Below are 21807 nucleotides of genomic sequence, written 5' to 3' on the forward strand. Positions count from 1 at the left end.
GTTCCTGTCATCACAAATAACTCTTTTCATTTAATTAAGCTCCACAAACATTTAAAAGACCTGTATGTTAGATACCTTGATATTTAAAAATTGCCATATTCTACAGAAAATATGTCATAAATAAGACTCAATTATCTAGAGGATGACTGGCAGACCATAAATCCAAACAAGAAATTTAATATATATATTCATTGTTTGTATTAGTCCATTTTCACACTGCTGATAAAGACATACCCGAGACTAGACAACTTATAAAAGAAAGAGGTTTAATGGACTCAACAGTTCCACTTGGCTGAGGAGGCCTGACAATCATGACGGAAGGTAAAAGGCACATCTCACATGGCAGCAGACAAAAGAAGAGAACTTGTGCAGGGAAATTTCCCTTTATAAAGCCATCAGATCTCATGAGACATTTACTATCATGAGAATTGCACAAGAAAGACACACTCCCGTGATTCAATTATCTCCCATTAGGTCCTTCCCACAACATGTGGGAATTATGAAAGCTACAATTCAAGATAAGATTTGGGTGGGGACACAGCCAAACCATATCACTATTTAAAAACTCACTTTGCTAATATTTCATCCTATAAATATTTAACATACAGTAGCCTCCTTTGACACTCACAAATTTAATCACATCTCCTATTCCTAAGAAATTATTAGGTAGAAACGACTTTGTGTTAGTTTGAAAAAAAAAGCCCACAACCCTCAGGAAGAACTGGATTGCAGAAAGGTCAAATAGGGAAGCCTAAGATTTCTAAATTCTTCCTGAATCAGGTATTTACAGCACAATGTAAATGTTTCTGTTGAAAATACTCTTTCAGAATATCTAACACATACTCATATATATGCACAAACTTAGTAAATATAAAGCAGATAAAAAGATTTATGTATTATCTCCCATTTTGAATTATCCATATATTTTTATCCATCCTTCCTCTATCTAGAATGACTCCATGGGAGCTCATTAGTTTCCCCAGCCCCCCTAAAAAAACTGACTCAAAGTTACCTGTTTCAAAATAATGTTTTGATATCAATTTCCTGATGTAGCTACAACAAAGAATACCTAAAATTTAAAAGGTTGCTTTCTATCTCACTTTCAGATTAAAGTTAAAAAGACATACTTTTCCCTATTTCTGTCAATAAATACAGCTAAAAAGTTTGGACATTTTATTAAAACAAATATAAGAGGATTCTGGAACGCAGAGGGAAGGCAGACCGACTAGGGACCTAGGAATCCAAGGAATGACAAAGCAGTGAGTTCTGTGAGTTTTCTTTTAGCCTCACATATCCCAAACTAGGGAGTGGAACAGCCAGCAACCAGGAAACACCAATAGGCACAAAAGCCCCAATAAAAGCCAATCCTCTGTAGCAAAAGGGCCATGAAAGGCACAATTTAGCAAGACAGAAAGCTTTTAGACAATAAACACCCCACACCAACCAAATACCACGAAAAAAAAAAATGGCCCTAACTTTGAAACTTTTAATCAATAGTAACCAATGACTCAAACAAAATACCTTCTTCTAAATAGTCATAGTGTAGGCCTATTGAATAATGTCCCCATAGGACACTGAAAAGATACACTGCTCACCTTTTTCCTTATTTCCAAGTTTCACCTTTATTTTTAAACCACCTCTGTCACAAAAGGCCAAGTACCGAGCCTAGATTTCCACTCTTGCACAGCAACAATGAAGTGCCCATAGATGACCTTGATGTGGTATCAGAGAAAACCAAGTGGTTGTGAAGACAGTTTTAGGACTTCTACCCCCATCCAAAAGGAAAAAAACTCTCTCACCCTCCATTCCTGTGTCAGAGGAAGCTGAGTGGGAAGCCAGAACTTTTATAACTATCCAGAGGTAACAAGGTCGCCCCTAATCTCATGGTAAGGCACCCATGGAACAGTAAAAAGGTGCCTCTCCCCCTCCCAGCCAGGGATGCATCTGCTAAGGCCTGTGGGAGCCCTGAAATCCCACCTTATCCCAGGAGTAAGGCGGTATCCTTCCTATCCAGGGAATCAAAGGGGGCTGAGTGGAGAACTTGTCATTTTACTTGCACCTCACATTAACAAAATAGTTAATCTTTTCCCAAACTATACACTATCAGATGAGGCCTGCTACAATAAAAGATTTAAATAAGATCCAAGGTGTCACGCAAAATACCCACAATATGCAGGATATAATTAAAAAACACTCATGATACTAAGAATCAGGAAAATCTCAACTTGGGCAAGAAAATACTATCAACGGTAACACTGAGATGATACTTTCCTAACAAGGATTTTAAAGCAACCATAATAAAAATGCTTCAGCAGGGAATTATGAACATGGTTGAAACAAACAGAATAGAAAGTTTCAGCACAGAATGGAAGACATGAAGGAGAGCCAAATGGAAATTTTAGAACTGAAAAATACGATAACCAAATAAAAAACAAAGAATTGGCACATGAAATGAATGGAAGGAACTGAGGATAGAAATCCTTTCCTCAGAGATGGATGGTATGGTGACATATAAACTGAACAGTATGCCTACTTTAACTTCGATTTGGCTATGAGACCTCCTGGTACATTTTTCTGTAATTTATTTAGCCAAGGTGTTTAACACTCCATAAGTTACTCTTTTATTCCCATGCTATAAAAAGGAGAGAGAAGCCTATTGGTCCTAAAATGAAGCCATTGGAAAAAAGTTTTCTTTGAAAGTATAGATTCCTATAAAACGAACTAGCTTTGAAGACTCAAGTCATCACTCCTAGATTATGACTATTAATAGTAAATGCAGTGAGACAACAATGATAATGCCAGATGGCATTTATATTAGTCATTAACGTAAAAACAACCCAAAGTGATATATGTTAGGTTTTATATAGTCTCTCTGATATGTTACTGTTCCCATTTATAGATGGAAAAACTGAATTCTCAAAGATGTATGTCTCACTAAAGGGTCCAGAATAAGTCATTCAATGGAGACAAAAAAACACAGTTACCTCATTATTCAGTACTATGCCTTTTAATAAGCACCGTAAGTCCAAGGATGAGGTCAGTAAGTGTGGCTATACACAATGTAGTTAGTCCTTGGGGAGCAGGGTGCATGATATTAGTTCATCTACTAATTCATCCAACAGTACTCATTGAACATGCACTATATGCCAGGTACTACTGGCAAGGAAAAGTTCTAAATCTGAAGACACTTACACTGTAATGGAGAAAAGGCAGAAAATAAACAAATCAAAATAAAACAACAGGTAGGAATAAGTGGTATGGGAAAGAAAAAAATAAAAAGGGCTAGGGAATGCTGAGCAAGTACATAGGACCTTATTTTATACAGCATGATTAAGAAAAGCCTCCACAAGAGTAGCATTTGAGCAAATATCAGAATGAAGCTAGAGTTCAGCGAGAGCTGTTAAAAGTATAATTTTCAAAAAGTTAATCTGACTCACGTAAATACAAATTGAAGATATACTAAAGATTTATTTTGTTCATTTACTAATGAATTAATCATTTAAGACTGAACGAATGAGACATTAGGACTGGTTCAAGAAGCATTTGAAGAACAGGATTTATATAGGAAATTTAACAATGTAGTGTTAGACTAAAAGCACTGGGTTAGAGACAAAACTGGTTAATATCCTGTAAGACTGAATGAATAAGATGCTAGGACTGGTTCAAACTGCGTTTGAAGAACAGGATTTAGATAGGAAATTTAACAACATGAAGTGTTAGACTAAAAGCACTAGGTTAGAGACAAAATTGTTAATATCCTACAGGGCAATTAATTATATTCTTTGAAGTTATCTTTTCTAACAAACAGAATTATTTGCATCTCTTCAGGGGAAAAAAAATGCTATAAATTAACATGTAACTTCACTACATCTGAGACTTTTATTCAAGAGTAAACAGTGAGTCAAATAAAGTACATTCTCCTAAGTACGCCTGAGGTGGGCACATTAAACAATGTCATCACAGGCGCTGAAAAGACACACTGCCTGCATTTTTCCTTATTTCCAAGTTTTGTATTTTTAAAAAACTGATCTACAGGAGGAACAACATTCCAGGCAGGGATACGTGAGTGGATCATACCACTCCAACAGGCAAAGAATATCCTTCCCCACATATACTCACACATTCACCTATACCTTATTGTAAAGCTTGGTGTAAATAAATACCCGAGGGTAAACTGGAGAAGCTTGAAAATGTATATTGGAAAGAAAATAGGAATTGAGTCTGGGATCTGATTTGATTTACATTTTTGAAACACTACTCTTACCTGCTGAATTAAAAACTCATGATGGAAAAGAACAAGAGTGGAAGTTAGAAGACCACTTAGGAGACTATTACAGTGATTCAGGCAAATAAACAAATAAATATATGATTTGTCAAATGTAAAAGGTGCTAGGAAGAAAAATAAAGAAGACTATGATAAGGTGGATGAAGAGGATGTCAGCATTGTCTGGAAAGGCTTATCTGATAAAGTAATACTTGACCAGAGACTAAGAAGCCACTGAAGGTTTCAGAACAGAAGAATGACATGACCAGCTTTAAATTTCAATCAGATCACAGTGGCTGCAATGGGGGGAATGGTCTGTGCGTGGGCAGTGACAAAAGCAAAAGGCTAGTAAGAATATACTTTAGTAATCCAAGGGAGAAATAATGATAATATACAATATGTTGACAGTGGTGACCATGATGATAAACGGTTGAAACCTGGATATTCTGAAGGTACAGCCAACAAATCCTGCTAAAGAAACAGACATTGAGTAAGTACAAAAAGGAATGTGCAAGTTTTAGTCTTAGCAATTAACAGCAAGGAGTTGTCATTTACTGTGTTAGGTTAGACTGTAGAATAAATAAATAAGGAAATTTAGGAAGGAGGAAAGGAGACAATTTATTTTAAAAAGTTAAATATCTCAGTTCTGGATTACAGGATTCTAAATGTAATTCAAATGTAATTATTATAACAAAACTTAGAATAAACAGTTCCCAAAATGTATCCATTAGAAACAGAGTATTTCTTACCAAATTGTTTGAACCTCAAACTACTAATCCTCGGGGCTGCTCACAAACTCGTATTTTTCAAAATGGGCGTCTTCCCATTAATTTAACCCATGTTGGTCAGTTTTATATATTTAAGCAAGTACTGATTCTTCATTCATAAGATACTCATTATGCACTTTTGGAAATTATAGCACATGCTTCATCAAAAGGCTTATATTTTAAATTTTAAGTTCAATCTCCTTACCTGAAGTTCTTTGTATCTATCTTGAAAAGAAATGGCCTCTTGCTCTTTTTCTTTTAGAAAGCCTTTTTCTAAGACATTATGCTTTTCCATCAATGATTCCACATCCTAAAACAAAAATCCAAATACAAGCTTTGTAATATTTAATGGCTTAAAATACATTTAGTTTTTTCAATGAACATATCAGAAAACATTTGTCAGAGAAAGAATCCATGGGAAGTATGGCTTAAAATCTAACAATATTATAAATTGTATGCTTCACTCTAATTTCTAGGACAATATCAAACATGGACATAACATTTACTCATTCCAACAAATGAATATGAGCACATCAACTAATTTCATCAACATAATCTATTTCTAGATACACTTTCTATAAATATGGTAAGCTCTTTTGACAGATATTTTCACAGGGAAAAATGCATAAGTAAAGAATTTACTAAAATGGCTGTATACCTAAGTACTCTTGTCAAATATCCCGTGATGCCTAACTTCCCATAGGGAAAAGTTGGTATCACAAAATTTCACCCCTTAATAAGAAATACAATATTATCTGCTTTCAAAGTAAATAAAAATAAACCAAAAAAAGAAAGCAATAGTTAGAAAAAACCTAGTAAAAGATGTTCATATCTTTAAAAGTACATATGTAAAATACATTTCTCATCAAAGGCTTTTCCAAGTGATTAGCTCATGACTGTTTTAAATCTACAGCCAAGGGAGAAAAGTATCTTCTTCCTCTGACGAGTTTTTAAGCAGAGTTTGAGATTATATCAAGTTTCTAATATTTGCAAATCAAACTTTTTTAGGCAAATTTAAATATACCTTTTTAATTCTCTGTTTTTCTTCTTCAGATACTTTGAGTTTAATCTCCAGACTTGAAATTTTTTGCTGAAGCTGTATGTTAGATACATTGGCTCCAGGATCCTCAGAATCATTCACAAGGGCAATTGTTCCATTACTTTTTTCATCAGTTAAACCCAATGGAAAAAGTGAGATATCCAGATGAGTGTGTGTTGATTGCTGAATCTAAACCACATTACAAAAAAAAAAAAAAAAATACACAAGAGAGGAAAGTTTACACTATACCAATAATGAAAACATCCAAAGGGCACTAGAAACCACATTTGGAAAATTAAGTTGTTGAAAAGGTTCTGAAATTATTTCACCCTTTAAGTAAATCAAGAGAAGACCTCAAACTGTTACAACAACCCGATCTTTGCTGTAAGAAACAAAATTTCCTCTTAATTTTGAAATCTAAAGTATTCCTTAATTTGCTATCAATGCACTAAAAGACTTAAAACTTTTTCCTACACTTGAAAATGTATGAATAAGGATAGACATATCTGGTTGTTAACAGTTCTTAAAATTTACACACAGACCTAGAATTTGTTTATATTTTAAACTGTAAATCGAACTCTGAAATTTATCAATGACCTCTATTGATCATCACTGACTCGCAAAATTAACAGGTGACTCAAAATTGTGTACAACACTTTAGAAATTGGGACTACCTCCAGTAGCTAGCATAAGTGCTTGGTTTAAAAAATATTTGAATGAATAAACCTTATAACTGCTATATTTTTGGGTTTTACTCTAAAATTGAAATAGTTGCTTGTATACCTGAAAATATGTGGTAAGATTTGCTGAAAAGAGAAATACTTATTCTTCTTTGTATTATTTTCCCTTTTCAAGTTCAAGATTTGAAATGCAAAGCCAGGTAAAGTTTAATAAAAGAGATACTCATTTCATACTTTGGTAACTAAGGCTACTTAAATACTTTGCAATTGTGCCACGAAACACAAACATATTATCTAGTTTTTTTGAATTCTACGTATTAGCCTCAAAATTAGAATCTCTATTGCAGAAATACTTCTTTTAGACAAATTGGCTAAAAAAGAAATTTAAAAAACATCAATTAAATTAGCAGGCAATTTTTTAAGTATGCACATCTCCTTTAAAAATATGCTTGTCTTTACCTGTGCTTTAGGAATAGTCTGACTCACAATGCTATTTTCTGGTGTATTCTCTGGTGATGAAATAATGGCATCAGAAGAGAGGCAGCCAATGGCAGAAGAGTGGTCATGGTCCAGTACAATCTCAGGAGAAGATGGTGAAAGATGGACTCCAGATACTAAAAAAAAAAAAAAACAATAACAAAAAGGATAGGATTATTAAAGAGAAAACAGGTTGAAGGGAAGAAAGCTGAAATAGAGTAAAAGAAAAGAGTAAGGAAAGTAAAAGCAATGAGAGTGAAAAATCAGCATTCTATGACTATTTCTCAGGGCCTAATCTCTAAGAGGTAAAACTAGTGTTTTTAATTTAACATGACATTTCCATGTAAGATCCAGGCAAACAAAATAGTTTTATAAAGTCTTAGTGTAATAGTGCCATAAGAAGCACATTTCTAGCATAGAGAAAATACTCATATATATATATGAGTATATCATACATATGAGAAAATATATATATTATATATATAATATATTCATTCATTTCAGTCAGAAAAACCCATTTAATTTTTAAAAAAGCACTAGAGTGCCTACCAGTGCCAGTCATAGGAATTAGGGACTGAAGAGACACCAGTGAGCAATACAGATGCACCCATGTACTCAATGGCTTTACGACTCAGTAGGCAAGTCAACCAATTAATATTTATAACAATAAAATGAGTAAGGGAAAAAATCAATTACTTTGAAACAACTAATCCAACAATATCTACATTAAGGTCTTCTTTTGTGACAAATAAAAGAATTTTCATGCTAAAATAAAGTCAATTTAAGTTTGCTGAATTGTCCATACAGAAAAATAATAATTTTTCTTTGTCAATTAGCTTTAAAAAAATTAGATTGTGATTAGAGCTCAAATATAAAAGTTCTGAAAGGAAACCCAAATATCAAGTATGACATAGGACAAAAGTACGGATATGAGCAAGATAAACAGGTCGTACATATATTACTTGATTTTTAAATATTCCTTTTAAAAATTCAAATAAGTTTGTACTAGGTGTGTTAAAATTTAAGGAAAGTGAGTCATTTTTTGGTACAGCCCATTCATACATTTTGCTTTCTAAACTATAAAGACCTTTATTCCACATTGGCATCAGTAGCAACGTCAGTGAAGTTCTACCATAAACTCTGGAAGGCAGTTCACAATGGAAATTGCATGTTTCCCTGAAGAAAGACATTTATAAGGCTGTTAGATATAAACAAAATAACAAATACATCAATTTGTGATTGATATTCTAAGAATTCAATTATCTTAAATAAATTTTTATTATGTAGCAATATTGCATTTTTGAGACATTATGTGTCATACTATATAATTAATATAGTCTAGCTTCACCCATAGGCTTTTTTTTTTTTTTTTTTTTTTTTTGAGACAGAGTCTGGTTCTGTTGCCCAGGCTGGAGTGCAGTGGTGCGATCTCAGCTCACTGCAACCTCGGCCTCCTGGGTTCACAACATTCTCCTGCCTCAGCCTCCAGAGTAGCTGGTACTACAGGCACCCGCCACCACGCCCGGCTAACTTTTTGTATTTTTAGTAGAGACAGGGTTTCAGCATGTTAGACAGGATGGTTTCAATCACCTGACCCCGTGATCCGCATGCCCCAGCCTCCCAAAGTGCTGGGATTACAGGCATGAGCCAACGCACCTGGCCAGGCATTTCAATTCCTTTTTTATTTTTTTTTTAAAGACGGAATCTCACCCCGTCTCCCAGGCTGGAGTACAATAGTGTAATCTCGGCTCACTGCAACTTCCACCTCCTGGGTTCTAGCAATTCTCCTGCCTCAGCCTCCCAAGTAGCTAGGATTACAGGCGCTCACCACCAAGCCCAGCTAACTTTTTGTATTTTTAGTAGAGACAGAGTTTCACCATGTTGGCCAGGATAGTCTCGATCTCCTGACCTCCTGACCTCCTGATCCACCCGCCTCGGCCTCCCAAAGAGCTAGGATTACAGGCATGAGCCACCGTGCCCGGCCAGGCATTTCAATTCTTTAACTCAAATACAGAAAAGCGAAATTTTAATTCATGTTTGTACTTGGTATCCCTACTTCAGAAATTATGTTTTTCTAATCTTCACTATTCTATACAAGTATAATAGTGAAAGAGATTTCTTCAAAACATCAAAATATTCCCACTTCTAATTCTGCATCATAATTTAAAACAAAAATATTACTAATGAACTTTTAAAGGCATGAAAGTAACTAGTATAGTGGACTGAGAAGGAATACAGCCTTGTGGTTAAGAACATAGACTCTAGAACCACACTACCATACCAAGTATAGAACAATGGACAAGTTACTTAACTTCTCTGTGCTTCAGTGTCCTCATCTATAAAATGGGCAGAGATTTTGCTGATAAGGTTTAAATTGTGGAAAACATGTAAAGCATTTAGTACAGTGTTGATATTTTATTATTTTAAAGAATATTATTAAAATTTATTAAGCAAGTATGTTTATTTAAAGGTATATATGTGGCTGTGATCCTATATTCAAGAAACTATTAACAGTTTCATTCTGATCTAACAGCTATTTCAATATTTATGTATGTTATTCATATTTATAGGCATAAGATAAGATGTCATGCTGTCCCAAGTTAAATTCTTCTCCTGTAACATTAAATGTCCAAGTGTATCATATTAGGGAGAAAGGAGGGAAAGTGAGTAGAATACAGGAAGAATGGGAGCAAGTAAGAAGAAAAGAGGAAAAGAAAGAGATGAAAGGGAGAGGTTGAAAGAGGACAGTAGAGAGAGGGAATGAAGGTACCTAGAGTCTCATACTAACTAGTACTGTACTATGACCCTTTCTCTTCATAACCAAGTTCCTGAACAGTTCATAACCCCTGTCGCCATTTTCTTCTTCCTCGACCCAATCTTCATCACTCCACTGGATTTAAGATACTAGTTGTAATATTAGATACTATTAAATTAAATAAACACATCTGATCTTATCTTTCTTCAGTTCTTCAGAGAACATGATAATCACCCTCCATTTTTCTTAAAACTCCTCCTTTGGTCCCTGTTATATTTCTACCTAACACTTTGAATACCATTTTCTTGATTCCTTTTCAGACTATTTCTCCAATAAACCTCAAGTTTCATTATTTCATATATCTGCTGATCTTCTCACTGCACAGAATATTCTGGACTACCACTTTCAAAATCCATTATTTAAATTACCACCTCTAAGCTAATGATACTCAATACATCTCCAGTATAAATCACTCTGCAGAAATCTAGATCTATACTCACCTTACTACCAGATTGTTTCATTCAGGTGTCCAACAGATATACCAAACCTGCCTATCATCTTATATAGACCTGCTTTGCTTCATGTTTTCCATCATGTTAATAATACCTCAAAAAACCATTTGCTCAAGCCAGAAATGATACCACTAAGTGCTAACTTCACTCCAGTCACACAGTATTACTAACATTCCCTGACTATGCCATGTTTCTTCAGTACCTCTGTGACCTCACAATATTATTCTCTAGGTAAAAGCCATAGGCATTAGAGTCAGAAATGGATTCAAATTCAAACATTAACAATTTATGCATTATGCAGCCTTAGGCAAATTACAATAACTCTTCTAAGCCAAAGTTTCCTCTTGTGAAAATGGGGAAATAAAGCTCAAAATGATGTTGTACAGCTTAAATGAGATAATGTATACCAACCACCTAGCTCAGTGACAGGGACATGGTAAGCATTCAGTAAATGGAAATTGTCACTGAAGTTTTAAGTTGGCAACATTCAAAACAAGCTTTTCTAGAAATCTTTTCACATCTATCCCATTATTCACTCAAGCACAAAATAATTCTAATTTTCTATTGTCTGTTAAGATACTACAAGATTTTTAAGAAATAGTGACAAACCATTGCATAACAATAAATGGGAAACATTTAAAGCAGTGATTAGAAACAAAACTTCATAGCACTGAACACTTCAATCAAAAAAACAATAAATTAAATTCCCAGCTCAAACTATAAAAGAAACAAAAAAGAAAATTTAAAACGTAGAATAAGGAAAATAATAAAGATACTGCAATCACTGAAGTAGATTAATAAGAAAAAAGGGTACATATAACTATTCGAAATCCTGGATTTCAAATGAAAATTAAACAAAATAGTAGCTAACAATAAAAGGGAAAGAACTCAAATATACAAAATTAAATGATAAGGAGAATATAGCTATTATAACAGAAGAAACTAGAAAGTAGTAACGTTGGGTGGCGCAAAGATGGCCGAATAGGAACAGCTCCAGTCTCCAGCTCCCAGCGTTAGCAACACAGTAGACAGGTGATTTCTGCACTTCTGACTGACGTACAGGGTTCATCTCACTGAGGCTTCTCGGACAGTGGGTGCTGGACAGTAGGTGCAGCCCAACGAGCGAGAGCCAAAGCAGGGCGAGGCATCACCTCACCCGGGAAGTGCAAGGAGGAAGGGAATTCTCTTTCCTAGCCAAGGAAAACCATGATAACACCTGGAAAATCAGGTTACTCCCACCCTAATACTGCACTTTAACAAGGGTCTTAGCAAACGGCACACCATGAGATTACATCCCGTGCCTCGCTGGGAGGATCCCATGCCCACAGAGCCTCCCTCATTGCTAGCACAGCAGTCTGAGATCTAACTGCAAGGCAGCAGCAAGGCTGGGGGAGGGGCGCCCGCCACTACTGCGGCTTAAGTAGGTAAACAAAGTGGCCAAGAAACTCCAACTGGGTGGAGCCCACCACAGCTCAAGGAAGCCGTCCTGCCTCTGTAGATCCACCTCTGTGGACAGGGCATAGCCAAACAAAAGGAAGCAGAAATCTCTGCAGATGAAAATGTCCCTGTCTGTCAGCTTTAAAGAGAGTAGTGTGGTTCTCCCAGCATGGAGTTTGAGATCTGAGAACGAACAGACTGCCTGCTCTAATGGGTCCCTGATCCCTGGGTAACCTAACTGGGAGACATCCCCCACTAGGCACAGATTGACACCTCACAACTCACACGGCCGGGTACACCCCTGAGACGAAGCTTCCAGAGGAATGATCAGACAGCAATATTTGCTGTTCAGCAATACTCACTCTTCCGCAGCCTCTGCTGCTGATACCCAGGCAAACAGGGTCTGGAGTGGAACTCAAGCAAACTCCAACAGACCTGCAGCAGAGGGTCCTGACTGTTAGAAGGAAAACTAACAAACAGAAAGGACATCCACACCAAAAGCCCACCTTTACGTCACCATCATCAAAGACCAAAGGCAGACAAAACCACTAAGATGGGGAAAAAGTAGTTCAAAAAAGCTGAAAATTCTAAAAATCAGAGCGCCTCTCCCCCTCCAAAGAAACACAGCTCCTCGCCAGCAATGGAACAAAGCTGCATGGAGAATGACTTTCACGAGTTGAGAGAAGAAGGCTTCAGGCGATCAAACTTCTCCGAGCTAAAGAAGGAAGTACGAACCCGGCGCAAAGAAACTAAAAACCTTGAAAAAAGAGTTGACAAATGGCTAACTAGAATAACCAATGTAGAGAAGCCCTTAAACGACCTGATTGAGATGAAAACCGTGACACAAGAACTACGTGACAAATGCACAAGCTTCAGTAACCGATTCCATCAACAGGATGGAAGGGTATCAGTGATTGAAGATCAAATGAATGAAATGAAGCGAAAAGAGAAGTTTAGAGAAAAAAGAGTAAAAAGAAACGAACAAAGTCTCCAAGAAATACAAGACTATGTGAAAAGATCATATCTACGTCTCACTGGTGTACCTAGAAGTAACGGGGAGAATGGAACCAAGGTGGAAAACACTCTGCAGTATATTATCCAGAACTTCCCCAACCTAGCAAGGCAGGTCAACATTCAAATTCAGGAAATACAGAGAACTCAACAAAAATACTCCTCGAGAAGAGCACCAAAGTTGAAATGAAGGAAAAAATATTAAAGGCAGCCAGCAAGAAAGGTCGGGTTACTCACAAAGGGAAGCCCATCAGACTAACAGTGGATCTCTACACAGAAACTCTATAAGCCAAAAGAGAGTGGGGGCCGATACTCACCGTTCTTAAAGAAAAGAATGTTCAACCCAGAATGTCATATCCAGCCAAACTAAGTTTCATAAGTGAAGGAGAAATAAAATCCTTTACAGACAAGCAAATGCTGAGAGATTCTGTCACCACCAGATCTGCCCTACAAGAGCTCCTGAATGAAGCACTAAACATGGAAAGGAACAACAGGTACCAGTCACTGCAAAAACATGCCAAAGTGTAAAGACCATCAATGTCAGGAAGAAACTGCATCAACTAACGAGCAAAAAAACCAGCTAACATCTTAATTACAGGAACAAATTCACACATAACAAAATTAACCTTGAATTTAAATTGGCTAAATGCTCCAATTAAAAGACACAGACTGGCAAATTGGATAGAGTTAAGACCCATCAGTGTGCTGTATTCAGGAGACCCATCTCGTGCAGACACACCCAAAGGCTCAAAATAAATGGGTGGAGGAAGATCTACCAAGCAAATGGAAAACAAAAAAAGCCAGAAGCTGCAATCCTAGTATCTGATAAAAGAGACTTTAAACCAACAAAGATCAAAAGAGACAAAGAAGGCCATTACATAATGGTAAAGGGATCAATTCAACAAGAAGAGCTAACTATCTTGAACATATATGCACCCAATACAGGTGGACCAGATTCATAAAGCAAATCCTTAGAGACTTACAAAGAGACTTAGACTCCCACAAAATAATAATGGGAGATTTCAACACCCCACTGTCAACATTAGACAGATCAACAAGGCAGAAAGCTAACAAGGATATCCAGGAATTGAACTCAACTATGCACCAAGGGGACCTAATAGACATCTACAGAACTCTCCACCCCAAATCCACAGAATAAACGTTCTTCCCAACACCACATTGAACTTATTCCAAAACTGACCACATAGTTAGAAGTAAAATACTCCTAGCAAATGCAAAATAACAGAAATTGTAACAAACTGTCTCTCAGACCACAGTGCAATCAAACTAGAACTCAGGATTAAGAAACTCAATCAAAACTGCTCAACTGCATGGAAACTGAACAACCTGTTCCTGAAGGACTCCTAGGTACATAACGAAATGAAGGTAGAAATAAAGATCTTCTTTGAAACCAATGAGAACAAAGATACAACATACCAGAATCTCTGGGATACATTTAAAGCAGTGTGTAGAGGGAAATTTATAGCACTAAATGCCCAGAAGAGAAAGCAGAAAAGATCTAAAATTGACACACAAACATCACAAGTAAAAGAACTAGAGTAGCAGGAGCAAACACATCCAAAAGCTAGCAGAAGGCAAGAGATAACTAGGATCAGAGCAGAAATGAAGGAGATAGACACACAAAAAACTCTTCAAAAAAATCAATGAATCCAGAAGCTGGTTTTTTGAAAAGATCAACAAAATTGATAGACCACGAGCAAGACTAACAAAGAAAAAAAGAGAGAAGAATCAAATAGACACAATAAAAAATGATATAGGGGATATCACCACCGACCCCACAGAAATACAAACTACCATCAGAGAATACTATAAACACCTCTGCGCAAATAAACTAGAAAACCTAGAAGAAACGGGTAAATTCCTGGACACATACACTCACCCAGGACTAAACCAGGAAGACGCTGAATCCCTGAATAGACCAATAACAGGCTCTGAAATTGAGGCAATAATTAAGAGCCTAGCAACCAAAAAAAGTCCAGGACCAAACAGATTCACAGTCGAATTCTACCAGAGGTACAAGGAGGAGCTAGTACCATTCCTTCTGAAACTATTCCAATCAATAGAGAAAGAGGGAATCCCCCCTAACTCATTTTATGAGGCCAACATCATTCTGATACCAAAGCCTGGCAGAGACACAACAACAAAAAAGAGAATTTTGGACCAATATCCCTGATGAACGTCGATGCAAAAATCCTCAATAAAATACTGGCAAACCGGATTCAGCAGCACATCAAAAAGCTTATCCATCATGATCAAGTGGGCTTCATCCCTGGGATGCAAGGCTGGTTCAACATACGCAAATCAACAAATGTAACCCAGCATATAAACAGAACCAAAGACAAAAACCACACGATTATCTCAATTGATGCAGAAAAGGCCTTTGACAAAATTCAACAGCCCTTCATGCTAAGAACTCTCAATAAATTCGCTATTGATGGAACATATCTCAAAATCATAAGAGCTATTTATGACAAACCCACAGCCAATATCATACTGAATGGGAAAAAACTGGAAGCATTTCCTTTGAAAACTGGCACAAGACAGGGATGCCCTCTCTCACCACTCCTAGTCAACATAGTGTTGGAAGTTCTGGCCAGGGCAATCAAGCAAGAGAAAGAAATAAAGGGTATCCAATTAGGAAAAGAAGAAGTCAAATTGTCCCTGTTTGCAGATGACATGATTGTATATTTAGAAAACCTCATCATCTCAGCCCAAAAATCTCCTTAAGCTGATAAGCAACTTCAGCAAAGTCTCAGGACACAAAATCAATGTGCAAAAATCACAAGCATTCTTATACACCAGTAACAGACAAACAGAGATCCAAATCATGAATGAACTCCCATTCACAATTGTTTCAAAGAGAATAAAATACCTAGGAATCCAACTTACAAGAGATGTGAAGGACCTCTTCAAGGAGAACTACAAACCACTGATCAATGAAATAAAAGAGGACACAAACAAATGGAAGAACATTCCATGCTCATGGATACGAAGAATCAGTATCGTGAAAATGGCCATACTGCCCAAGGTAATTTATAGATTCAATGCCATCCCCATCAAGCTACCAATGACTGTCTTCACTGAATTGGAAAAAACTACTTTAAAGTTCATATGGAACCATAAAAGACCCCACACTGCCAAGACAATCCTAAGCCAAAAGAACAAACCAGCAGGCATCACGCTACCTGACTTCAAACTATTCTACAAGGCTACGGTAACCAAAACAGCATGGTACTGGTACCAAAACAGAGATATAGACCAATGGAACAGAGCAGAGCCCTCAGAAATAATACCACACATCTACAACCATCTAATCTTTGACAAGGCTGACAAAAACAAGAAATGAGGATAGGATTCCCTATTTAATAAATGGTGCTAGGAAAACTGGCTAGCCATAAGTAGAAAGCTGAAACTGGATCCCTTCCTTACACCTTATACAAAAATTAATTCAAGATGGATTAGAGACTTAAATGTCAGACCTAAAACCATAAAAACCCTAGAAGAAAACCTAGGCAGTACCATTCAGCACACAGACATGGGCAAGGACTTCATGTCTAAAACACCAAAAGTAATGGCAACAAAAGCCAAAATTGAGAAATGGGATCTCATTAAACTAAAAAGCTTCTGCACAGCAAAAGAAACTACCATCAGAGTGAACAGGCAACCTACAGAATGGGAGAAAATTTTTGCAATCTACTCATCTGACAAAGGGCTAATATCCAGAATCTACAAAGAACTCAAACAAATTTACAAGAAAAAAACAACCCCATCAAAAAGTGGGCAAAGGATATGAGCAGATGTTTCTCAAAAGAAGACATTTATGCAGCCAACAGACACATGAAAAAATGCTCATCATCACTAGCCATCGGAGAAATGCAAATCAAAACCACAATAAGATACCATCTCACACCAGTTAGAATAGCGATCATTAAAAAGTCAGGAAACAACAGGTGCTGGAGAGGATGTGGAGAAATAGGAACACTCTTACACTGTTGGTGGGACTGTAAACTAGTTCAACCATTGTGGAAGACAGTGTGGTGATTCCTCAAGGATCTAGAACTAGAAATACGATTTGACCCAGCCATCCCATTACTGGGTATATACCCAAAGGATTATAAATCATGCTGCTATAAAGAACATGCATACGTATGTTTACTGTGGCACTATTCACAATAGCAAAGACTTGGAACCACCCAAATGTCCATCAATGACAGACTGGATTAAGAAAATGTGGCACATATACACCACGGAATACTATGCAGCCATAAAAAAGGATGAGTTTATGTCCTTTGTAGGGACACGGATGCAGTTGGAAACCATCATTCTCAGCAAACTATCACAAGAATAGAAAACCAAACACCACATGTTCTCACTCATAGGTGGGAATTGAACAATGAGAACACTAGGACACAGGAAGGGGAACATCACACACCGGGGCCTGTTGTGGGGTGAGGGGAGGGGGGAGGGAGAGCATTCAGAGATATACCTAATGTAAGTGACAAGTTCATGGGTGCAGCACACCAACATGGCACATGTATACATATGTAACAAACCTGCACATTGTGCACATGTACCCTAGAACATAAAGTATAATAAATAAAAGAAAGCAACAAGGTTCTTCTACAGACTTCTAAGTAAATCAACCAAAGCATGTAGAAAAATGAAAAAATTCGTAAAGAATGTAGTTTCTAAAAGTTGATCTGACTAAATATTTTTTTAAACCTCAAAAATAAATTTTCTTGTGAAATAAAAGTTAGGCAACTACCCCACAAAGAAAGCATTAGGCTCAGATTATTTCAAGGGGATTTCTACCAAAAATTCAAACACTAGATAAACCCAATATTCTAAAATTGAGATGAACACTGAAAATGAAGGAAAACTTCATTAGCATTACTACAATTAACATAACATTAATAGTAACACCTTATAAAGACATTAAAAATCAGAAAAATTCAAGATTTTCAGATTCGAGTATCACTTATAAATAATGAAGTATAAGTTCTAAATAAAATATTAACAAAATAAATCCAGCACCACATTAAAATGATATGCAGTGAACCAACAGAACTTACTCCAGGAATGCAAGACTGGTTACCTATTACAGAATTCATTAATACTCCATATTTACAAACTTAAAAATAAAAACTGTATGATTATCTCCAGACTCTGGAAAGGCCTGTGATAAAATTAAACACCCATTTCAGTTAAAAACAATCAGAAAATAGAAACTGATGGATACTTAAGATAATAAAATATATAAACCTCAGCCCTAAAGGCAGCATCTTAATTAATGGGAAAAGATTAAAGGTGTTTCCATACAGATGAGGAATAAGAAAAGGATGCCTACTCTCTAACTTTTAAGCATTGTACTAAAGGCACAAATCGATGCAATTAAACAACAGAAATGAAATAGCACCATAAAAACAGAAAAAAGGTGAAAACAATTTAATGTTGCTATCATGAGAATACATATAAAATTAACTCTAATAATAAAAGCATTCAGTAGAGTAGAGGACATAAACTTAACCAGCAGAAACCAATATAATTCATATGTAAAAACAATAACCATTTAGAGAATGTAATGGTAGAGAAAATAACTATTTTTCACTGCAATGAAGACATGATACAGTACTTAAGAATAAATTTAGCAAGAAATGTGAAGAAAACTTTAAAACACTCCTGAAAGACAAAGAAATAGACCTAAACAAAGGTAAAGATATCTCTTCTAATAGGATAGAACATCTAAATATCACAAAAATACCTAGTCCTCTCTTAATTAACGTATAGACTTAATACAATCCGAGTAAGTTTTTTATAATGAAGTTAGATAAATGGGCATTAAATGCCACATTTAAAAAGTGAACTTGAAAGAAAAGAACAACACTAAAAGAGAAAAGCTATATGGGGAATACCATTCCCTCTTATTAAAATCTACTAAATTAAACTATATTAAAACATACTACTATCAAAATTTGCTATATTAAATTATGTTATAGAACCTCTATAAATAAGATAGTAGATTATTTGGTGCAACAATTAACAGATCAGAAGAACATATCAGAAACTCCAAAAATAGATCCAAGTATGTGTGAAGCAAGTATGTGATAAAAGCAGCATTTCAAATTACTGCGTCAAAGATAGGCTTGTTAATATAACAGTGACAGAACATTGATTAGTTGTTTGGAAAAAAATGTGTTAAATAAAATTAAACTCATATATCATATCATACCCAAAAAGAAACTCCAAATAGGATCAGGGATCTAAACAGTTTAATGAGATCATATACTCTAGGAGAAAACATGAGTGAGTTCTTCTTCACCTTAGACATAAGAAAGGGCATTCTAACTATGGCTAGATTATAGATACGACACAAGGAAAGACTGACTAATTTCACTACAGAATATACAAGATGTTTTTTCTGTCAAAACAAATATAAAAACCAACTAACAAGTTAGAAAAAAAAAACTAATATGTATAACATGTATCACAGATAAGGGCCAATATTCCTAATAAATAAAGATCCTTTAAAACCTAGGGGGAAAAAAAGGTTAAGAGAATAAAAAACATCCTATAGTACAATAAGCAAAAGATGTGAACGATTTACCAAAACGAAAACATACAAAAGGCCCTTAAATATATGAAAAGACAAAGATACATACATCTACTTATTTGCTGTAAAGGAAATGTATGAAGGATAAAGCGAAAAACAAACAGGATAGTGGAAGATAGGCAGGAATGAGGTGGAAAGATAAGAAATGAACGGCAAGAAATCTCTCTTCTCTGAATATAGGTTTTAATACAATTCCCAACTTTTGGCACCATGTTAATGTTTCACATACTCAATAAAAGAAAAACGAAATCAACAGGCAGGGGGATGAGAAATCCTAAACAGATTACAAAGAACAACAAATGAACTTGCAAATGAATAACCTGATCACATAACACAGTATGAGAGAGGGAGGGGTAAAAACTAACCCAAGTTACTTTGGGACATAGTATCTTGACTGAATGCCCTCAGTGTAAGAACCAAAAGAACACTAAATAAATACTGAGAAGAATAAGAAAAATGAGAAGGAAAAAGAAGAAAATGATAAAGCAAATGAGGTAAAATGTTAACCTTTGAAGAAAATGAAGGAAGTATATATGGGAATTATTTGTCCATTTCTTGAAGCTTTTCTGTAAGTCACAATAAAAGTAAAGAGGAAACAGCAAAGGGGAAATTATATAATTTAAAAAAACACACATCTAAAGAATTACTCATCAGAGGAAAAATAACTTGGTCTCAACAAAATCCTTCCCTAGGCAAAACTGCTAAATAAAGACTTGCTACCACTAAAAATATATATCAGAATGTTCCTACCAGTTACTGTTAATAACAGCAAATAAGTGGCAAAAACCTAAATACTCACTGACATTAAATGGGTACCTGAGTTGTAGCATAATCAATTATTTAGCAGTGAAAATAAAGAAACTGCAGATATATGAAACAACATGACTGAATCTCACAGACAAAAATTTGGGTTAACAATATAAATCCTAAAGATTTCAAACAGTATGAACCCATTTTTATAAAGCACATAAACAAGCAAAGCTCATATATATATATATATATATATATATATATATATGCATGCACACACACACAAATTTTTGTTGTTGTTTTTGTTTTGTTTTTGTTTTTTTTTTTTTTTTACAAAATCAAGGAAACGCTAACATAAAATTGAGGACAGTGATTCCTCCAGGGACAAAGGCAAAGGGATAGGACAGAAGAAAAATTATGAAATTGATAACACTCTAGTTCTTAAGTTAAATAGCAGATTCATGTGTGTTATTTTTAAATATAACAAAGAAAAAATAAAAATAACTATACTTGCTTAAAAATATACTTCTAAAGACTTTTGTTTCAATATCCTTTCTAACTGGAATAAACAACCCCCAGGAGTCACATTAACCCCTAATCAAAGCATGCTCTGGGTTAATAAGATAGGAAAGGATCTAGCTTCAAAGTAAAGACTAACAGGGGCCAACTAGCCTTGGTGGGGAAAAAAAACAAAACAAAACAAAAAATCAGCAACACACCAGTAAACACAAGATTTGGAGATGCAAGCCTTTCTGGCATCCTGCTAATCAGACCAATACAACATATGGAAAGTTGAAGGTAAAGTGCTTACTATTCATATGCATTTTCAATTTATGAGGTATCAGAGGAATTTTCAGAAAGTTGTTGAATTTGATACTATGTTTACTAAGTGTTTCATAATCTAAATCCAATTTTTAATATAAAATGAGAAAACAAATGAATAGCATCTGTGAAAGAAAGAGAGCATATAATTTCCCTCTAAGTGAGAACTAGGTTTTTTTCAGATAAACCTCTACATTTTTGGCTATGCTACAATTCACATAGCTTCACTAACTTAACGTGACTGCCCTATAACATCCAACCCCTAGAAAAAAATCTGTCCTGGTATATATTGTCCACATATATAGACACAAAATATTGTATAGTAATGATGGTATACATGTTTTAAATGTGTGTGCTTAATAAATGGGAAATTATAAACATAATTTTAAAATTACAAATTCTAGTATGTAAAACATTATCTTCTGACTTAGTCAAGGTACAATTTTTTAAGTTTCAAAGTGCTTACAGTATTCTTTGGTCTATTAAAAATTGTATAGTGTCAGTCCTCATGCCCAAAATCTTCAAAGGCAGGAAATCAGGTGTGCCCAACACCACCTATTTCCACGAAAACACAGCCAAAATTTTTTTAAGTAGAAATCTATAAAATTTTGTTTCTTTGGACATGTTGTTTGTTTGCTTGCTTTTAAGGCTTAAGCAGGAGT

The 21807-nt window shown here is 35.4% G+C and overlaps 1 protein-coding gene across 22 annotated transcripts in view; it reads right to left on the reverse strand.

The window, feature by feature from the left end:
• LOC105492180 (coiled-coil domain containing 91) overlaps nucleotides 1–21807 on the reverse strand; it is a 372391-nt gene that overhangs the window by 244502 nt on the left and 106082 nt on the right. For 11 of the 22 annotated variants that reach the window (XM_011759196.3, XM_024796160.2, XM_011759194.2 and 8 more), the window contains 3 exons: nucleotides 7210–7364; nucleotides 6056–6259; nucleotides 5237–5341 (listed from right to left, as the gene is read on the reverse strand). In XM_011759196.3, coding sequence (XP_011757498.2) covers nucleotides 5237–5341; nucleotides 6056–6259; nucleotides 7210–7364 — 464 coding nt within the window. Of the gene's footprint in view, nucleotides 1–5236; nucleotides 5342–6055; nucleotides 6260–7209; nucleotides 7365–8314; nucleotides 8426–10482; nucleotides 10679–21807 lie in introns of those variants that run through there. The other 11 variants (XR_011609272.1, XM_071071975.1, XM_071071974.1 and 8 more) reach the window with 5 other exon arrangements.

Source organism: Macaca nemestrina, chromosome 10, assembly GCF_043159975.1.
Source record: "Macaca nemestrina isolate mMacNem1 chromosome 10, mMacNem.hap1, whole genome shotgun sequence".
Taxonomy (NCBI): domain Eukaryota; kingdom Metazoa; phylum Chordata; class Mammalia; order Primates; family Cercopithecidae; genus Macaca; species Macaca nemestrina.